The following is a 22,188-nucleotide window of genomic DNA, read 5'->3' as shown; positions in this document are numbered from 1 at the left end:
ATACGAAAACGTGGACCGACATGGCGAACTTAACGAACTTAACCTTCCTACTGATTAACTAAGCATGTATGCAAAATTTTATCCATCTATCTCAATTCGTTCGAAAGATGGCGTAATTAAAACAGACAGACGAGCATCGCTAGATCGTCTTAAAATATTAAACTGACAACGTTAATACACCCTCCATAGAAAGGTAGAGGGTATAAAAATATTAAGTTCGACAGAGCCGAACTTTTAATACCCTCCAATTTATATAAAAGTATCTGAATTCAAACTACAAGTACCAGCAGCACCGTTTGGATAATGCTGTCAAACTGAGGCCGTTATGTGGCGGCCATACCAAAACGGAAACCTCCATAGACAATTGTATACTTCACGGGTTGTCATCTACCAAATCTTCTTAAATAAAAATTTAAATTTGAAACAATTACGTGGGTAAATGTGACTAGGATTATCAAAACAGCGAATATCGGTGGGTATCGTTATATGTGCGCTATAGGAAAAGGTGGACCTAAAAATTCAATGTTCTGCAACCTGAGCTAGTACCCATTATGAACTAAAAATACCAATGTTTAGACAAATCCGTGAAGAAATGTGGCAAAAATTATTAAATATGGCATCACCGAATATCGGGAGATACCGTTTTATGGCGGTTATACCAAAACGTGGACCGACATATATATAATCATCCTAGATACAACACAAACTGTTCTGCTAAATTTTGAAGCTCTACGTCAAACAATTGAATTATGGTCAGGAATATTTAAACGTTACGAGGATTCTGAGGAATATTTAAAAATATTACCAACGGAATGACAAACTCAGTATACCCTACATATCTGTATGGTGGAGGGTATAAAAAGGCAACAGGGCTAAGTCAATTAGCCACTGGAAGATAAAGATCGAAAAATATGGTACTTCCATAGTGCAATGGTGGTGTGTGTGTGTGCCATTGGCAGCGGACAGTGAGTGAAGGGTGTTGACATTATCCAACCCATTATTTTTAACAATGTCATCAGCACACAAACTGGGTTGAGTTGGATACCCTCATACCTTTGTACGTAAGTGTGAGTGTAAGTATGTTTCAACCAAAAAAAGTGTTACACAAAAGAATTTTGTTTCGTTAAATTGCTGCCTTATTGTTTCGGCAATCGATCAATGCTATTTGCTGGCCTTTAAGTCCATCTATCCATCCATCCATCCACAATGTGGAGAGGTCAAGGTGCTTCGGCTTGTAAAAATCCACTTAATGCTTCCTCGCTTTTTTTCTCACACTCCACTGATTGAGGCTGCTGCTGCCTGTTTGCCTTTGTTCCAAATCTCTTCGCTTCCAGGAGCTTGTGGCGGTAGGGGGTTCACGGTTTGTTGGCTGGCAACATTTTCCCGCTGTTAATGAGTCCGTTTACCACTCTGTCTCTCTCTCATTAACGAACAACGTTACATTTAACATTTCAATGTTGTGTTTTCGCTACTGATTTTCTTGTTTTGTTTTTCTTTCTTTCTTTCCAACCCAAATCAATGATGCAGTCAGTTTTTTGCCTTGACATCAAATTCGTGCTGCCATTAAAAGCAATGAACATCCAATGAATTAAAAAAAAAAACAATTGGAAAATACTTTGAATGAGAGAAGGACAAAAGCAAAAAAAAAAAAAAAAAAAAAAACGAAATCTCTTCCGTAACAAATACCATTCGAAATGAAAAGGGGACAAAATATGTTGCAAAGAGAACAACAACAACACAGCAAAGCCCCCAGCAAACGGCCAACTTTAGGTATGAGCCAGCACAACAATGCCAACAAAAACTATTTTATAAATTTAGCTGTAAATGAGACTAATTAACATTGTTAATGATGGACAACTCCTCCACCAAAAAAAAAAAAGAGAATAAAAAGCAGAAAAAAAACTCAGCCAGCAGTGATGCAGAGATTTGGTCAGAAGAACCAGGCCACAGGAAGTGACTTTGGCCATTTAACAAAAAACAAGAGGCTAAGCATAGGAAATGATTCGTAGCTTAGCGTAACACAAAAATGCAATCAAAAGAATTTAGAAAGGAAAAGTTGTTGGACAGAAAAAAAAAACAGAAGTTGAATGGAAATGCCCCACAGCCAGGGCTAACGTTTCTGTTTTGTGGTAATAGGGTGATAATGATGTTGTCGAGGGTCTCTGTGGAGAGGAAGGATGAATAAAACTTTTTAGAAAACTGATTGTTTTATTTGTGAATAGGGAAACGAAAGTTTATATTGTTTCAGAATATTTCGAATTTCCCCAAACCGAAGGCTTCAAGAAGTTGTGTTGGTTAGAAGAAATATAGGTTTTTCTATTTTAATTATTTTTTTCTAATTCACGGACAACTTTCTTCGCTGCGAGGGGAGAAGCAGTCAATAGTTCATAAAACGATAAAAAAATATTGTTTGGCTACAAAAATATAACCCAGAAAAAAAATTAAATACCATGGTCAGAATATATTTTTTGATTTTTATTTTGTTTTTCATTTTTATTAGAGCTCGGGACATGGGTCGTCGGTAATACATGCAAAATTTGAATTTAATGTGTAATGGAGATTGTTTACCCTAAGCGTATTCTGAATAAAAAATTTATTCTTTACAAGTCTTTTTCTTTCCAGATTTTAAGGACAAACATTTTTTTACTGATGTGGGTTTAATTTGAAAAGAATATATATATATATATATATATATATATATATATATATATATATATATATATATATATATATATATATATATATATATATATATATATATATATATATATATATATATATATATATATATATATATATATATATATATATATATATATATATATATATATATATATATATATATATATATATATATATATATATATATATATATATATATATATATATATATATATATATATATATATATATATATATTCTTTTCAAATTAAACCCACATCAGTAAAAAATGTTTGTCCTTAAATCTGGAAAGAAAAAGACTTGGTCAGAAGAACCAGGCCACAGGAAGTGACTTTGGCCATTTAACAAAAAACAAGAGGCTAAGCATAGGAAATGATTCGTAGCTTAGCGTAACACAAAAATGCAATCAAAAGAATTTAGAAAGGAAAAGTTGTTGGACAGAAAAAAAAAAAACAGAAGTTGAATGGAAATGCCCCACAGCCAGGGCTAACGTTTCTGTTTTGTGGTAATAGGGTGATAATGATGTTGTCGAGGGTCTCTGTGGAGAGGAAGGATGAATAAAACTTTTTAGAAAACTGATTGTTTTATTTGTGAATAGGGAAACGAAAGTTTATATTGTTTCAGAATATTTCGAATTTCCCCAAACCGAAGGCTTCAAGAAGTTGTGTTGGTTAGAAGAAATATAGGTTTTTCTATTTTAATTATTTTTTTCTAATTCACGGACAACTTTCTTCGCTGCGAGGGGAGAAGCAGTCAATAGTTCATAAAACGATAAAAAAATATTGTTTGGCTACAAAAATATAACCCAGAAAAAAAATTAAATACCATGGTCAGAATATATTTTTTGATTTTTATTTTGTTTTTCATTTTTATTAGAGCTCGGGACATGGGTCGTCGGTAATACATGCAAAATTTGAATTTAATGTGTAATGGAGATTGTTTACCCTAAGCGTATTCTGAATAAAAAATTTATTCTTTACAAGTGTTTTTCTTTCCAGATTTTAAGGACAAACATTTTTTTACTGATGTGGGTTTAATTTGAAAAGAATATATATATATATATATATATATATATATATATATATATATATATATATATATATATATATATATATATATATACATATATATATATATATATATATATATATATATATATATATATATATATATATATATATATATATATATATATATATATATATATATATATATATTCTTTTCAAATTAAACCCACATCAGTAAAAAATGTTTGTCCTTAAATCTGGAAAGAAAAAGACTTGTAAAGAATAAATTTTTTATTTATAATTTTATATATATATATATATATATATATATATATATAAATTTGGTTTTATTGAAGAAATTTCGACCTATAAAATAGATATTGGTTCTTTGGTCTATTTTATTGTACAGGACATCTTTACTATTTCTTGCAATTCTCTTCATCTACCATCAATTTTTTTTGACATCTGGCCTTTTTAGTACTTAAAATGTACAATTCATTCAGATTGACAAACTATTTTAATCAAAACTTCATGAATATTATTAAATGTCAAGACTTTCAAGGTTTTATATATTACCAAAGTTTTTCCTTTTTCGGAAGAATACGAACCGATCTCAATATCATATTTCAGGAATCCAGCTCCACCCAAAACTCAATTGGATTTCAGCTCAATTTAATCACCTAATACGAAATTTAGGATTTTTCGTACAATTACACATTTTTTTCGTACAGTACACATTTCCAAAACCACCTCTTTATCTCAATCCCAGATACCAACAGACTTCAGTGTCAAATTTCAGGACTCCAGTCCTATCCATTCACATAATACCAAGTTTAGTTCCATTTAGTACTTTTCGTAGCGCCAAATCTCAAACACAGATCCCATCAGTAATCGAAATATCGAATTTCTGAATTGTATTTCTAACCTTTCACCTATTTCCAAATATATTATTTCCAATATAATATTTCGTACTTGTCGTACAATTATAGCACACAGGTCCGAAACCACTTCCATATGTCCTGACTACACATGAACAGCGACCCCAAATTCAGATTTCTAGCACTATCTGTTCACACAATGCCAAATTGTACCAAATTCTGTACTATTTACTGTTTTTCGTGCTTGTAGGATACATTTTTAAAATCAGCTCTTTATCACAAACCTACCATCAACAGGTGCCCCAATACAAAATTTCAACTTCATCCGTTCACCCTAAAAACTGTTTCAAATTTAGTACCATTTGCTACAGTTCGTAGGCTAAGTACACATTTCCAAAACCGCCTTCATATACCAAACGTACTTTCCAAACTTGATATCCATACCGAATTTCAAGTTTTTTAATCTATCCGTTCACATAATTCCAATTGGTATTATCTGTTCACCCAAATCCAAATTGTACCAAATATAGATCTATTTGGTATTTTTCGTGCACTTGTAGTACACACATTTCCAAAATCACTTTTTCATCACAAGCCTGCCAACAACAGGTGCCCCAAAACAAAAATTCAAAATTTCAGCTTCATCCGTTCACCCCGAGAACTGTTCTAAATATAGTACCATTTGGTACAGTTCGCACACTAAGTACACATTTCCAAACCCGCCTCATGTACCTAACTTACTTTCCAAACTTGATGTCCATATTTTTCAAGTTTTTTAATCTATCCGTTCACATAATTCCAATTGGTACCATTTTGGAAGTTTTGTAGCTTCTTAGAACTTTTCGTAACCTTAAAGTTCGAGTTTTCAAAAACCCTTTGGCAGTGACTCTTATCATAAATCTCGAACGAACCCTTTTAGAACGAATTTCCAAAAATTCAGTCTAACTACACGATTACGCACCAAGACTAACCCTCGTGAAAATTTCAAGATTCCAGCTTGAGCCGTTTCGTCTGAGCATTGATTGTGACTCAGTTTTTTTTTTCACATTTCGAGCTCTCACTAAGTAGTTTACTCCCCAAAAAATAAATCACAATATTTTTTCCACCTTCTGATTGAGCCCTAATATAAAGGCTTTGCTGTTCGGTATTCTAAACTTTTAGGCCCAATTTCCAAACAAATTTCGATTTCTCAGTTGGAGTTTCAACTTCTCATAAGATCTATTCGATATAATAAGATATTCTAAATAAATTAATTCCCACATTTAGGAGATTTTGAGGACACCCGATTGTACCATAGATAATATTTTTTCATGGTGTAGGGTATAAAAAATCTGCTCAGACGATTATAGAAACTTATGCTAGTTACTTTAGTTAGAAAATTTATAATAGATCCATTTTTTTAATCTTAAAGAAAATGTTTCTTAGAAAATATTAATAAATCATCTGTTTATTGAAAATTATTCATATGCCGCCTTAGATTTTGAAACAATCATTTTCTAAGAACATTTTTTTCAATGACATTCCAAAACCTCTTTTCTCTGAAAATTTTGGTAGTTTTGATATTCGTTCATATTTTTCTCTAATTCCGAATTCTTGTATCGAGTTAATGATAAATCCTACACTAAACATGCGAATTACTTTTACAAGCCTTAATAAAATTGCCATTAATTTCATGTTCGTGAGTCTCGCAAAGCATCATTCCCTTATCGCTGTTTTGGACACCCAAATTATGTTGCGTGTTTGCCACAAAAACTCACAAATTTGAATTAATCTCCTTTAACATTTGCAATGACAGAACGTTTTGCAAATTTGATTGATGTATTCAATTAAAGAGTAATGACAAATCCAAAGAGACCGAAGGGGGGATGAAATACGAGAGCTAGAAACAAGAGGCTAAACAGAAAATTAATACAAAGAATTAAGGGTACTTAAGGGCACCCGTACACACACGCACCCACGTACATATGTACGTTAGTACACACATTTGATACAAGGCATATATTCTTCATTCATAGGTGACATCTATTTAGGATTCACAAATAAGTCTGAACTTTTGTGGCACACACACACACACACACAAACACACTTTGTTAATTCCGAATTATGAATTCTCATTTAGGTAATGTGTGAATTCATACAAATGAGGTGGAGGAGAAAGGAGGGGAGGGGAAGCATCAAATCAAACCAAAAGTTTTCCTATTAATGGCATTTGGCATAAGGTTAACAACAAAACACTCCAAGAAGTTACTACAAAAAGGATTTTCATGAATGCTTACCAACTAAAGACATCTTAAGTATGTTGTGTGTGTGAATGTGAGTGTGTCTGTGTGTGAGCATTTCTGTGTGTGTGGGCATTGATTTAAGTTGAGTTGATTTGATATCAATCAGATTAGTTAAGAGGAATAATTGATTGAATGAATGGCTGACTGGTTGCTTGACTGACTGGCTGGCTGGCAGACTGCCACTATCCATGAAATGATCCAAGAATAAGTGAATAAAATCAAAAACAACAAAAAAAAAAAAAAAGATGAAGCAGAAGAAGACTAAAGCACCACAGACGATGACGATGACGACGACTCTCAATGATTGCATGCAATGGTCCGTATCAATGATTTCGAAAATGAAAAGAAAACTATTAAAACGCTTACGTTAGACAGTTTATTTTTGGAGCCTCATTCCTGTTTTTCCAACACCCACACACACAAAAGAAGTTTGCACATATATGTTTTGATATGAAACATATACGTGTATGTATGCATGTACATGAAGAGAACCGATATGAAGTTTTGCCATATAAAATATTGCAAAAAAAAAAAAAACGAAAACTGAGGGAAAATCGTAAGCCATGGCTGGCAAACAATACCCACTCAATAATAGCCAAATGAATGAAAAAGGCACAACTCTTTTGTGTGTGTGAAATCGAATCGTACGTATGTGTGAGACGAACAATGCGAACAAACCTTATTCCTTTTTCTGCTATTCCACTTTCATTTGATCTTAAAGCCATGCGGATAAGAATGGACTGGGAAAGATTTGCCAGAAACATTTTCAATGATTTTTGGTTGTTAATTAACCCATTCTTTGGGGGGCAAAATGTTTGAAATTTCATGAGATTTTCAAAAAAAAAAAAAAAAATTTTTAAAGAAAATTATTATTCTTGTGAAAATAAAAATTAGAGTTGGACCTTTTAATTCAGAATAAAATTGAATTTTATAGATGCTTCTCTATGCAGTATTACATTTTAGGAAATTTGCTCAAATATTTTAGGAACATTTAGCTACTTTGTAGTTCTCTCACATTTCATGCACAGTTACTCCCTTCTCTACATACTTGGAACTTAATTTTAGTAAATTAATTCATATATTTTAGGAACATGTAGATACTACTAACTTTTCTCATTTCATGAGGATTTACTCTCTCTCTCTTTCTTCTATTAAGTATTAAATTTAAAGAAATAAGTTCATATATTTAAGAGACATTTAGCTATAGAATATTTGCTCTCTTTTCTCGTAAGCATTTAACTGTAGGAAATTGGTTCATTTTTTAGGACATTTACCTACTTTTGAGTTTTCCTACATTTGAGGAACATTAACTCACTCTCCCTCTCTGTTTATTGAGTATTTCATTTTAGGAATTTTGTTTATGTATTTTAGGAACATTTCCCTTTATTTGGCTACTTCTACCTTTAGGAAAAATGTACTCTCATTTCTATTGAGTATTTTCTAACAAAACTACATTTTGAAACAATTTTCGTGAATAAAATACATTAACAAATGTATACCAATAACCATTTTTTCAAAAAAGATTCTGTGAGCCCTGAGAACTATTTTAGGAATTTGTATTTTGTATTTGTATTTTTTAGGATAATTTTTCAAAACTAAATTTTAAAAGGAATTTTTGAAGGGAGGTTCTCTTTCTCAAAAAAAAAAAAGCAAAAAAATAATAATTTTGGAACAAAGATTATTATGAAATTCTCTTGCTACAAAAACAGCAGCAAATCTTAAAAAACAAGTAAAAAGCTATAAGTTTGGCCAGGACGAACTTTGTATACCCTCGACCACTCGGTACAATTTTGGCAATTTTTAAAAAAATAAAATCCGTTAAAAATCCTTTTACAATCTTAAAATACCGAATGTAGCCGTATATTAGGGTCTATACGACTACGTGGACTTGCATAGGTAACTTCTGTCATAAGCTATTACAATATTCAAATGCGAAACTTGAAAAAAATATGTTTATAATATAACTAAAATGATCAATATACCGGATATAGGGAGGTACCATGGGGGTTATAAAACGCGGACCTGCACAGACAATTTTCTGACATAGGATGTAGTATCTATTACGAACTGCAAATACAAAATTTGAAATAATTTCGGTACATGATGTCGCTAAAATCATCAAAATACTGAATATCGGGGGTGCCGTTAAATGGTGTCTAAACGAAGACGTGGACCTGCACAGACAATTTTCTGTCATAGGCTGTAGTATTCATTGAGAACTTCAAGTACCAAATTTGAAATAGCTCCGATAAATAATGCCGCTAATATCATCAAAATTCCGCATATCGGGAGGTATCGTCATATGGGGGCTATAGGAAGACGTGGACCTACATGGCCCATATTCAATACCAAAAGGCATAGTACACATTTCTATCAACTTACTTCATTTCGTTCGGAAGCTAGAGTGATTTCCACAAACGGACGGACATTGATAAATCGACATTGAATTTTATGCTGATCAAGAATGTATATACTTTGTATGGTCTAAAATATATATTTTCAGGTGTTACGAACGGAATGACAAACTTAATATACCCTCCATACATGGTGGAGGGTATACAAATTATGTTGGGAATTTTTTCATAATTGAATAACAAATTAGGAACTTAATCATATTATTTCGAATCATTAGTTTTTTTCCTGTATTGGTACCCTATACATTCCCAAATGGGTTAAAAGCATAAAACTATATTAATACGGCTTTGTTAGTTTATTCGCAATACACTCGATGCGACTTAAAGTTTAAACAATGGCCATTATAAAAATTCTCAGATTTTTGCTTTCCACTTCTTTGCTGTTTTTTTCCTTTTGCCATTGAGCACACCACTTAAGTTAATCCGATTTTAATAAAAGGCTTTCAATTCGAACATGAAGTGTGAGAAACACTTAATGAAATACAAATGAAACTTGAACGAATTCAAACATATGGGAGCGTTTTAATAGTAGAGAGATTTAGAAAATAGAAAACAATATATTTGGATAACAGGATAATGATCGTAAAAAGTTTTGGAGTGGCATGAAACTATAGGTAAAAAATAGAAATTAAATTTAAGTAATGGACTTGGGAAAACTTTCAAACTCTATTGTTAAAGGATTTACACAAGGGTTAGGATAATTTCTTTTGACAAAATTAAAAAAATTGGTGACCAACTGCAAATGGCCAAGTACGCTGTTGAATTATCTAGAGATATCGAAACATTTATATTAGATCTCCAGAGTGGAGAATGAAAAATAAATTTTTCTCTCCTTCAATTTTAACCAAAATTCATACAAATTTAACCAATCTACAATTCCAAATTTAAATATTTAAGATTTCTCGATATTCTTAATCTCTTTCCTTTCCAAATACCTTATCTCCTTTGTGATATTCAGTTTCCTCCGTTTTGCCATAAATCAATGGCATCAAACCCATCATTAAGGAAGAAAATGTCTGAATATATTTATTGTCAAATGATAAATTATTTTCGTTTCGGTGATTTTTCCAACTGTGCGGCTCCTTTGTTGGGGCCTCGACAAGAGCCAAAGCAACAACCAACATTTACAAGTGTTTAAATTTGTCATTTTTATGTTGTTTATGTCTCTTTTTCAATCACCCTCCCTCCCAAACCATACCACAACAGCCACACTCATGTTGGATATCTGGCCATTTTACTTTCCCGTTGTCTGAACGCTTGACTAGATTATTTTATAGTTAATAAATTTATATAAACTATTTAGACTTTCTTAAAAAATATTTCTTCCTCTTCTTTGTAAACATTGTTTCATATTTCATTCCCGAGACAAAGTGCCAGTGCCCGTGCCAGCATGGCCGGCGGGCATTGCTCGAACGTCTGTCTGGCTGCTGCTGCGGCTGCTTGGGTCTCATCCAAATGACTGGGCATTGATGCTTTTCCTTTTAGTGATCTTTGGCATTGCCACATTTACAAGTACTTGACTTTAAGATGTACGGCTGATGTTGTTGTTGTTGTTGTTTTTTGATTTTTTTTTCTAGAGAGTGCTATCTTAATGACTAGTCAATAGAGGGGTGGGAGGAGTGCTTGAAAGGTTAACTACACGAAATATTGACAGAAAAAGTACTAAAGGAAGACATCACGCCAGAACAACCAACAAAATATTGTGTTGTAAATTCCAGTATTTATTGTTGACAGACAAGTCCAGATTTTCGAGAGTGTGGGCGCTGTGGGAATTCCGCAAGAGAGTCTGGCATATGGAGAAATAAATGTGTCATGTGATAGGTTTTGTGGCAGTTCATCAAAAGAGCTTTGAGATATCTCTTTCATCTGGTGATCAAGCTATTTAGGAACAGGGTTAACATTATCGTAAAATATGAGAAGAGTTGATGTGCCCATTGGGACATGGCATGATGAGTGTGAGAGATAAGGTCCACAATTTTAAAATGTTTCACGTTCTGAGTGCGTCTATTCTCACGTCATCTACTTAAGAGCAGCGACATCTAAAGTCAGCTATGATAAAGAAATAGCCTCAGAGGCTATAGAATCCGACGACAGCTACTGTAGAGCAGTGGTCTTTGAGGTAATCAACAGCAGTGACCTTGGAGGCAGCACGATCAAGCTTCGGGCTCTGAGGCTAGCTGCACCATAGTGGGGACATATGAGAACAACTACTCTGCTCTGAGGCAGGAACTCAAAAGTACCCCTTTTAACGCAATCTACTCTACAGTGGAGGTCACTAAAGCCAACTATTCCACACTGAAGGCTTCTGACGTCAGCTATTTAATAGCCGTGACCTCTGACGACAACTACTTTACAAATGGGGCCTCTGAGGCCTGCTACTCCACAGTAGTGGCCTCTAAGGCCATATAATCTTTAGTAAGTGTTTCTGAGGCCAGGTAATCTACAGTAGTGGCATTTGAGACCATCTACTCTACAGTAGTGGCCTCTGAGGCCAACTACCAGCTACTCTGTACTAGTGGCCCCAGGGGCCTCTGAGGTCAGCTAGTCTACAGTAGTGGCCTCAGAGCCCAACCACTCTACAGCAGTGTTAACTGAGGCTAACTACTTTAGAGCAGTGGGCTCCGACTCTACAGTGGTGGCCTCTGAGGTCAGCTACTCTACAGTAGTGGTCTCAGCGGCCAGGTACACTGCAGTAGTGGCCTCAGCGGGCAGGTACTCAACAATCTCTGAAGTCAGCAACTCTACACTCGGGGCCTCTGAGGCCAACCACTCTACAGTAGTGGCAACTGAGGCTAACTACTTTAGAGCAGTGGGCTCCGACTCTACTGTAGCGACCTCTAAGGTCAACTAGTCTATAGTAGTGGCCTCAGAGGCCAACCACTATACAACAGTGGCAACTGAGGCTAACTACTTTAGAGCAGTGTCCTCCGACTCTACAGTAGTGGCCTCAGCGGGCAGGTAATCAACTTGTAGTGGCCTTTGAGACCATCTACTCTACAGTAGTGGCCTCTGAGGTCAACTACCAGCTACTCTGTACTAGTGGCCCCAGGGGCCTCTGAGGTCAGCTAGTCTATAGTAGTGGCCTCAGAGGCCAACCACTGTACAACAGTGGCAACTGAGACTAACTACTTTAGAGCAGTGTCCTCCGACTCTACAGTAGTGGCCTCTGAGGTCAGCTACTCTACAGTAGTGGTCTCAGCGGCCAGTAGTGGCCTCAGCGGGCAGGTACTCAACAATCTCGGAGGTCAGCAGTGGTAACTGAGGCTAACTACTTTAGAGCAGTGGACTCCGCTCTAATGTAGTGGCCTCTGAGGTCAGCTACTCTACTGCATTGGCCTCCAAATCCAGCTACTCTACAGTAGTGACCTTTGAGGTCGGTTAATCTACTGCTGTGGCCACTGATACTATAAGGTTTCTGTTTTGCACCAACTACTTGGTAACACCGACCAAAGGGACCACCTACTTCAAAGCATTGGTCTCTCAGACTAGATCCTCCTAAGTAATACCCTCTGAGGCCTGCTGTTTTAAAATCTAACTTTCTGGCCAAGTTCCCCTCGGTTATGCTACTCCACAGCGTCGGCCCCCGAATTTAGTTGTTCTTAACATTTTCTTTTTTTTTCTACAAAAATATTTTCCTTATTTTTTTAATAAATTGTTTTCTTTTTCTCCATTTCTTTGCAGATGAAAGCCAACTATTCGGTGACTTGAACAAAAAAATTTCCTAAAACCACAAATGACACTTGGACTCTTAGCATTACTAGTAACTGGCCGCCGAAGCAAACAAGTGTCCGGAATCTCATTAGTAAGCAAAACAGGAAACGGTCGCGTCCATTAAATAATAAACGTGAAACGAAGCGAAAAATCCAGAACGTGAAACAGAACAGATAAAAATGAAACATAACAAAGGGCAAAAAGGAAAAGAAATAAAATAAAAATGAAAAATTATTTCAAATGACGACAACCGCAACGAGACTACCAAAGTAAATAATAACCAATCATTTTTTATTTACTCGGGCAATAATAACTAGACACACACAACAATCGGAAAAGTCGTAAGACAAAGTGTGTATATATGTATGTGTGTGTGCTTGTCTTTACTTTGTGTCGTTCGTATGCGTCATAATAAAGCGTACAAAAGTGATTAATAATATTTTATGATCTCAAAGAAAGCCAAAAGAAGAAATAATAAACGAACAGGCAAGTGCTTCGAAACGGAAATAATAACATGTGATTGTGGTCAAAAAGAGTGGCGGATACCATCTAAACCAAGTTTGGCAAGTGCTGACCTCCTCCTTCGCTCGCAAACATCTACGGGAGAAAAATAAACAATTACTTCGTTCGTGTTTTTGTTTCTGCCGACAAACAAAGCTTGAAAAAGTGCAAAAATTGTCGGGTTTTCTTTTGTTTTTCATTTGGCACAATCATCATCTAAACGTTTTTGCCCCGAAGTGGAAACAAGCAATTCTCTCGGAAAACACACACCAAAAGTCTTTGTTTTCCCCCCAAATTTCATTGTAGTGCAATTGCCAAGAAAAAAAAAAAAAAACACAAAACCAAATAAAAAAAATTGCCATACTTAAAAATTACTTAAGACTCGTCGCCAGAAAATTCCCATTCACTTTTGTATATTCCCATTCCGGTCACCCCCCCATCCGCTTCAAAAAGAAACGCCAACGGTGACAGTTTTCTTTTGTATTGTACAGCAACGAAGTACCCAATCGTCATCAGCCAGCCACCGAGCCAACCGGTCTTTGCCCTCCCCATCCAAAACGGGAGCAGCAATATCTTGGGTTTTTTGCGTTCTGCAAAAATCTTCTAGTGGAGTACAACAATTGGTGAAATAGAAAAGTTTAAAAAATGGAATTTCTTAAAAGGAAACATTTTTCATTGTGGATTACGACAACATTTATAATCATCGTGGCCGGTATTACGACAAATGTGAGCCCGGTCCAGGGTCTGCAGGGCGTACCAACATGGATGTAAGTATACCAAGTTTTTGTCATCTCTCCACATTTTTCCCTTCGTTTTTGTCTTTAAATGAAAATTATTATCATTTTGTGTTTCCACGTTTTGTGGCAAGTGTTCCTAGTTGGAAGAAGTATTTGTGTTTCAAACTGTCATATCAAATGTTAAATAATTATTTTGACTTTTATGTGGAAAACGGTACCAAGGAGGTCGGGCGAGAAGATTGAGGATATTAAATTTTAAAGGAAAGCTTTTAAATTATTGTTTTTGTTTTGAATTTTGAGGTGTAGGCGGGAACATCCTGTGGATTAGGGGGCTACAAAGTGACCTTCCGTGGAATGCGACCAAAACCATAGAATAACTGACTTCGTAGGCCTCATCTGTAGTTTTTTTAAGGCACCGAAACTATTGAGCAACTGGCCTTAATGTGTACAATTTCGGAGTAGCTAGCCTCATATGTCATCTCTGTAAAGTAGCTGGACTTAAACTCCTCAACTGTAACGTGGCATGTCCCAGATGACACTATCGTAGCTTTTATCGTCTTGGATTTTCAGAACTCAGAGGCCACTACTGACGAGGTTCTGTGCATAGAGACTTCTGTTGTACAGTAGCTGGCTTTCGGGTCCACTGCTCTGGAATAGCTATCTTCAGAGGCCTCTACTGTGGCCCTACTGGTCTTAGAACCAACTGCTGTAGTAGCCGTTACAGAAATTATATGGCATCAGAGACCTTTACCTAGCTGACCCTAGAGGTCTTCTATGAGAAGTCTTTTTCTTCTTCTATGAGAAGAACTTCTGGTCTTCAATTATAATGATAATACCTTTCAGTTTTTCTATGAGTAGACCTTGAAGTAGCTACCCTTCTGGTCTTCAATAAGAAGATCTTCAGTTCTTCCATGATAAGAACTTTCAGCTTTTCTATGAGTAGACATTGAGGTAGCTCTCCTCAAATATCTTTTATCTGGCATCAGAGTCCTCTACTGAGGGGTTCAAAGCCTCAGAGGACTATACGGTGGATTAGCTGACCTTAGAAGCATCTGCTGTGGAGTAGCGGGGCTAGAGGCCTCTATAGAGGCCTTAAATATGTATTAGCTGGCATCAAATGCCTCTACCGTGGAGTAAATGACGTCAAAGGTCATTGCTATGGAATTGTTGACGCCAGAGGTCACTATTGTAGAAGGTCCCAGCTGTCACTATGGAGTACCTGCCCTCAGAGGCCACTAATACAGCGTAGATGGCCTGAGAGGCCTCTGCTGTGGAGTAGCTAATGCCAGAGCTCTTTACTGTGAAGTAGCTGACCTCAAATATTTCTTCTGTAGAGCTGCTGGCCTCAGAGCTCACAACTGTCGAGTAGCTAGCCTGAGAGGCCACTACTGTAGAGTAGCTGGCCTCAGAGAACCCTAGAGTAGAGTACCGGTCTCAGAGGCGACCACTGTAGAGTTGCTGGCCTAAGAGGCCACGACTGTAGAGAAGCTGGCTTTAGAGGCCACGACTGTATATTAGCTGGCCCAAGAGCTCTTTACTGTGAAGTAGCTAAGCTCAATGATTTCTTGTGTAGAGCAGCTTGCCTCAGAGCTCACTACTGTCGAGTAGCTAGCCTGAGAGGTCACTACTGTCGAGTAGCTGGCTTCAGTGTTTCCTAGAGTAGAGTACCTGTATCAGAGTTTCCTAGAATAGTGTACTGGTCTCAGAGGACCCTAGAGTAGAGTACTGGCCTCAGAGGTTACTACTGTAGAGTAACTAGCCTAGGAGGCCACTACTGTATAGAAGCTGGCTTCAGAGGCCACGACTGTAGAGTAGCTGACCTCAGTGGCCACTACTATTGAATGGCTGGGTCAGAGGCCAGTAGCTGACCCCAGAGATCTTTATTGTGAAGTGGTTGCCCTCAAAGGCATTTTCTATGGATTATCTGGAATCAGAGGCCTTTACTTAGGAGAATATAGATTTAGAGGACCTTACGGTGCTGTAGAATGGTAGACTTCAATGCCTTTACTTTACTCAGCCGTAACTGATATAGAAATGCCGCTCCCAGTAGTACCCGCCTTCAATGGCATTTTCTATGGATTATCTAAAATCAGGGCTTTTACTTAGGAGAATATAGATTCAGAGGACCTTACGGAGGATCAACTGACCTCGGAAGCCACTGCTGTAGAGTGGTAGACGTCAAAGGCCTTTACTTTACTCGGCCGTAACTGATATAGAAATGCCGCTCCCAGCAGTAGCTGCCCTCAAGGGCATTTTCTGTGGATTATCTGGAATCAGAGACCTTTAGTTAGGAGAATATAGATTCAGAGGACCTTACGGTGGATCAACTGACCTGGGAAGCAACTGCTGTAGAATGGTAGACGTCAAAGGCCTTTACTTTACTCGGCCGTAACTGGTATAGAAATGCCGCTCCCAGCAGTATCTGCTTTCAAGATGTCGCTCTCAGCAGTAACTGTTGTAGGGATACCACTCTTAGTAATCACTACTGTAAAGTTGTTGCTCTCGAAGGCTACTTCTGTAGTTTGACGGCTTTCAGATGTCTCTACGTTGGGATGTCTTAAGAGTCATTGTTCTGTTCTAAAAGGCATCCATTGTAGAGTGACAGTTCCCTGAGTTCTATGTAGGGAACCGAAGGCCTCCACTGTGTAGTCCTTGGTCTCAGGTGCCAAAATAGTGGAGTTTATCGTTTCAGAGGCCAATACAGCTGAGTAGCTGGCCCCTTTTTAATTTCATTTCTCATTATTGTGTTTTCTCTCTCCTTCTCTCTCTCTCTTTCTTTCAAAATTCTGCTAATTGACATTTTCATCAATAGGCATCAAATTAAGAAAACAGGAAAAAATAGAGTACGTATTTTTCTTTCATTTGCATTGTTAAAAAACCAAATTGAGGGTACCTTGATTTTGAAAACAATAAATACAAGATTGTCTCAATTGCTCATACCTTTCAGAAGGTAAGTCATCGTCTATTGCCCGTTTGCAAAACATTTGTGTATACGTATATCATTGTTTGATGGCATTGGAGCAACATTTTCCATTCATTGAAGGTAAAATCACTCGAATACACTCAAGAAAAAATGTTGGTAAAACATCAAATATAAAAAAACTATTGAGATTCTAGGAAAAGACAATTTTTAATTTTAACGGACTCTATGTTTGCCGAAGGTAGCTGAACGAAAATTCTATATGAAAATTTTTGTTAAATTAAAAACGATATCCCCATAAAAAATTCCTCTTTATAAATATCGACCTTATGAACAAACTGTTTTGTTAGATCTTCTATCAAATTTTCCAAACAAAATTTGAATATTCAGGAAAAACTAAATTTCACAAGATTTTGAAAATATTCCATGCACATTTTTTTCTCAGTGTTAAATGTTGTTTTGGCCCAGATGTTTGTTCCACATATGTACATACCTCTGGAAGGTATCATTGCAACTTTTGTGCCAATCAATAGAATTTCAGGAACTAAGCTATTGAACAGGCCAAACAAACCGAACTTATGTCGGATATACGAAGTATGTACTTCAACTGTTTCGAAAACATAGCAGTTCATTGCATGTTTTACCTTTCTATTGGAATGGTCGGAAAATGGGGAGAAAAAAAAAAGAAAAAGTGCATTTTTCTTTTCCAGTTTAGAATTGCCCAGCATTCAGAGTTAATTTCGATTTCGATTGCCAAGGTATTGTAGACATGGCCATGGGCCAGTTGGTTGTGTTTGAAATTTTTGTCGATTGAAAACCTGAAGTTTACAGGAATTGTTTTCAAGGAATGGCTGTTTTCTCTTTTTTCCCGGTGATTGGTGTGCTCTTGGTGTTGTTGTCTTACCTCATGTAGTGTGATTAAAAGTCTGGACTTGCATCGACACAATATGATGTTATGCTGTTTGCTGGCCTGCTGTCCTCTCCCCCTTTTTCCGGAGCGCAGCAATGAACGTATGAATGAATGCCTGATATGATTAATTGTAACTGGTTCAATTTAAATTTGAAACAACATGAGGCAATCTCATGCAGAGCTACGAGTATCTGGTACGCCATGCCATGAAATTTGACGATAGATATTTGGGTTGTTTTGGAGAGAAGATTTTGAGGAAATCTAATATTTCGAACAGCAACAACTCTCGGCATGAACTTTCCCCCCCAAAAGGAACGAGAAGAAGTGAGATGGGAAAGAGGAGCCCATGTGAGGAGAGGAGTTTTGTTTTGACTTATTTTTCCACATATCATGTAGCGTTGTTGTTTTTGTTTATTACATTTTGATGTTATTCAAATAAACAAATCGTATGGATTTATTGGCTATTGTGGCAGCTTTATAGTTTAGTTAGAGGTTTTCCTCCTGCCATGTTGTCCTCCTTACCAACTCTCGTATTGGATGCCTTCTACATGGCACTCGAGAAGACAAATAGATGGTCTTTTGTGTCGATGTATATATGAATGTGTGCTCGATTGATACTAAGTTATTTATGAAGTGAAAATATCAGCCAGTAAATGCTCAAACAGCATCATCAACAAAAAGCCAAACAAAGAAAGAAAACAGTCAGCACCCATACGGATACCGGATGCAGTTTAAAGATGAAGAAGAAGAAGAAGAAAAAAATGATTGATCACAGAGGAAATGATGTGGTAATCTAAGAAGGGCTTAACATCCACATGGGATGTATATTGTGTTATACTTACAGATGCTGAAAGAAGCGAAGGTGGGTGGGGCGGATGAAATAGAAACCATATGATGATTGTTATGGTTAAAAAATTAATAATGGCTATGGTTTTTTGCCTTTCATAGATGCGGAATTATAAATTGCTGGGAAACATCGAGAAAATAGTGTTTTAGTGTTGGCTTTAAAGTATTGGGTGTTACTTGAATACACATGGAGGAAACACAGGGGGCTTGGGTAAAAGAAGTAGCTTTTGAAGAATATTACTTTAAATTCTCTTAAAGCCATATATTACTATAAAATTGACCTCTCTGGTCAGCTATACTCTTGGAATGGCCTCTGAGACCAGCAACTCTGCATTAAGTGTTTCTGCCACTGACAGTTTTTTTTTTCTCTAAAACCAACTATTCTACATCAGAGGCATCTGTAATAGTTACTCTGCAGCAACGGCATCTGATACCAACAACAATCTGAGACAAGCTACACTAAGGTAAGCTAAACAGCGGCCTGTGGTGTCAGTTACTCTATAGAAATAATCTCAGAGCCCCTTTACTATACATCAGTGACTTCTGAGGCCCGCTATAATATGGCAGCGGCATTTGAGGCCAATAATTCTACAGCAGCCACTTCTGAGGAAAAATGCTTTACAGCAGTGGCATTTGAGGCCAGCTTCTTTTTATCAATGTCCTCTTAAGCTACTCTGCAGCTGCGGCCTATGGGAACAGCTATTCTACATCAGCGGCATTTGAGCCTAGATTTTGCTATCAGCAGCAGCCACCTCTGAAGAAGACTACTCTACAGCGGTGGCCTCTGAGGCCAGTTTCTTTTCAGCAGTGTCCAATCTTCAGCTTCTCTTCAGTAGCGCGTTCTGGAACCATCTTCTGTTTAATAGTGGCTTCTCGGGCCAGCTACCCAACGACAGCAACATCTGATGAGAACGAAACTACATCAGTGGCCTCAGAAACCAGCTTCTCTTCAGTAGTGGTCTCAGAGTCTATCTACTATACAGTGGTTACACCTGAAACTAGCTTATCTTTGGTGGTGGCCTCTGATCCCAGTAGCGCGCTCTGGGGGCAGCTTCTCTTTAGTAGTGGATTATGAAACCAGCTACATAACAGCACTAACACCTGAGGATAATTAACCTACAGGAGTGGCCTCTAAACTCATCTACTTTATAGAAGCGGCCCCTGAGGCCAGGTATACTACGGCAGCGGTATTTGAGGCCAGTTACTCTACAGCTGCGGCCTCTAGAGTCAGTTAGGCTGAAGTAGCGGCTATTGAGCCAGATGCTTTCTCGTGGTTACATTTGGCACCAGGCACTTTTCACTAGTGGTCTCTGAGGCCGGCTACACTACAACAGCTACTCTACAGCAGTAGCATCTGAGACCAGCTACTAACAGCAGTGACTTCAGGGGCAAGCTACGCTATAGCAACGGCCTCTAGGGTCCAGCAACACTTCAACAGTGGCATCTGGGAGACATAGACATATATTCAGTGGTGACCTTAAGGGACAACTGTTCTTCAGATCAAGTTAAAAAGTATCAGTCCGTCTTGTCGACAGATTTATACACTCAGCCTATATCAGTTTATATGCTTATTCAACATGTTGACACCTATGGATGAGATACCGAAGAAGTTAAGCAATATCAGACACTTCTCATCTAGGTCGATATCTATGTTTTCCCATCTGTGTTAGTAAAAATATTGGGATATGTGAAAACTGAAGAAAATCGAATGGTTATTTCACATTTTAAGAGAGATATAAGTTTTCAAAATTTCAACCCCTTGTGGGGGAGGTACATGATGGAATGGTGTTGATAGAAATATTGAGATGTGATAAGTTTGAAAAGAATCGGATGCTTATTTCCCTATCTATGTGCTTCACGGTTGTTCAAAATGTTGGCCCCTTTGTGGGGGAGGTACCAGAAAGAGTTGTCCAATATATCCCATCTACACAACAAATCTTGAGTTAGTAAAAATATTGGTATGTGTGAAATTTGGGGAGAAGCCAGTATCTGCTTAGGCATTTTATGAGAGATATAATTATTCAAAGTCTTGTGACCCCTTTGTGGGGGAGGTCCCAGAAAGAGTGGTCCGATATATCCCATTTTTATATCCCATAATTGGGATATGAGATGAGAATTGGGTGATTGTCCCTTTTCGCACCTGCTGTAGCACTAACAAAAAATATTAGGATTTGCAAAGATTGCACCAAATTAAATGATTTTTTCATGTGAAAATTTTGACTTTATGTGATTGAGGTACCAATAGAAGTGGATCAATACTGTTCACCTCCGAATATGTTCATCTCCGATCTACGTTTGACAATAAAATGACGATGTACCAAGTATGGATCAAATAAGATGCTCCCCAGCCGGAGAGACAGGCACCTCTGGATCGGCTTCAAATATCCTGAAACGGATTCGGTTCAAAGGGATCTAGGGTCTAACACCGTTAATTCTGTGAGGCACGTATTAGTCATATCAATTGATATATACTCTTTGAGCCATATGGCTTAGAGAATAAAAAGTCTCTTTTAACCTTCAAACAATATGGTGTGTTTGGAGGACCTCTGATAGGTTTGGAATACCTAGGAACGTACTAATGCCCAAAATTTTTAAACGACATTTTCTCTTAGAAATTTTTATATCAAGATTCTCTCTGGAAAATTCAAAAAAAAAAAAAAAAATACCGATACAAAACCTATAACAAAAATTATCGCTGATCATGTTCAACATGTGATAACATTGTTTCTTATTTCCTAACCCTGAAACATACATCTTTATCTCATTTCACAAGATTTCTATCGGAAGATATAATATTTGTAACATATTTATTATTTATTTAATACCGATTGTCTGTTTCAAACTCAAACGCTATTAGTTAAACAACAAATGAGCAAACATGGCCTTTGCTCTACCTGGCGCGCTGCTATCCAATTAAATGCACACGAATTGTTGTAGATGGCATTCCGATGGCTTTATCTTAATTAGTTGTTGTCGAACAGAACACAATTTTCCAATTAGTAAAAATTTCTTTGGTTAAAGATTTTCCTCATTTGGTAGGATTACAACCCAATGGCTTGTTGCATGCAACAAATTTTATTTGGTGTAATTTGTTTATTCTGGACTTTCTAATACATTTCGTTTTATCCATCTTATCTTTGACCATAAATTGTAGTGTGATGTTTTTGGGAGCTATGACACAAAACAATAGTCAATTTCGGATTTGGAATACCGGCTATCCATGGCAACACTATCTACCAAACGACGATATTCTAAATTTACATATTTCCAATGAATACGATTTTCATTTCGTGCGGCATG

The 22,188-nt window shown here is 36.7% G+C and overlaps 1 protein-coding gene across 2 annotated transcripts in view; it reads left to right on the top strand.

Moving 5' to 3' along the window:
• LOC101892275 (protein Wnt-5) overlaps positions 1–22,188 on the top strand; it is a 398,457-nt gene that overhangs the window by 106,525 nt on the left and 269,744 nt on the right. For both annotated transcript variants that reach the window (XM_020036814.2, XM_020036815.2), the window contains one exon: positions 12,945–14,242. In XM_020036814.2, the coding sequence (XP_019892373.1) occupies positions 14,121–14,242 (122 nt within the window). In that variant the 5' untranslated portion in view covers positions 12,945–14,120. The remainder of the gene's footprint in view (positions 1–12,944; positions 14,243–22,188) is intronic.

The sequence above is a fragment of the Musca domestica genome, unplaced genomic scaffold (genome assembly GCF_030504385.1).
Source record: "Musca domestica strain aabys unplaced genomic scaffold, Musca_domestica.polishedcontigs.V.1.1 16, whole genome shotgun sequence".
NCBI lineage: Eukaryota > Metazoa > Arthropoda > Insecta > Diptera > Muscidae > Musca > Musca domestica.
Note: the sequence above shows the minus strand (reverse complement) of the source record. Positions and strands in the feature narration are given on the sequence as shown.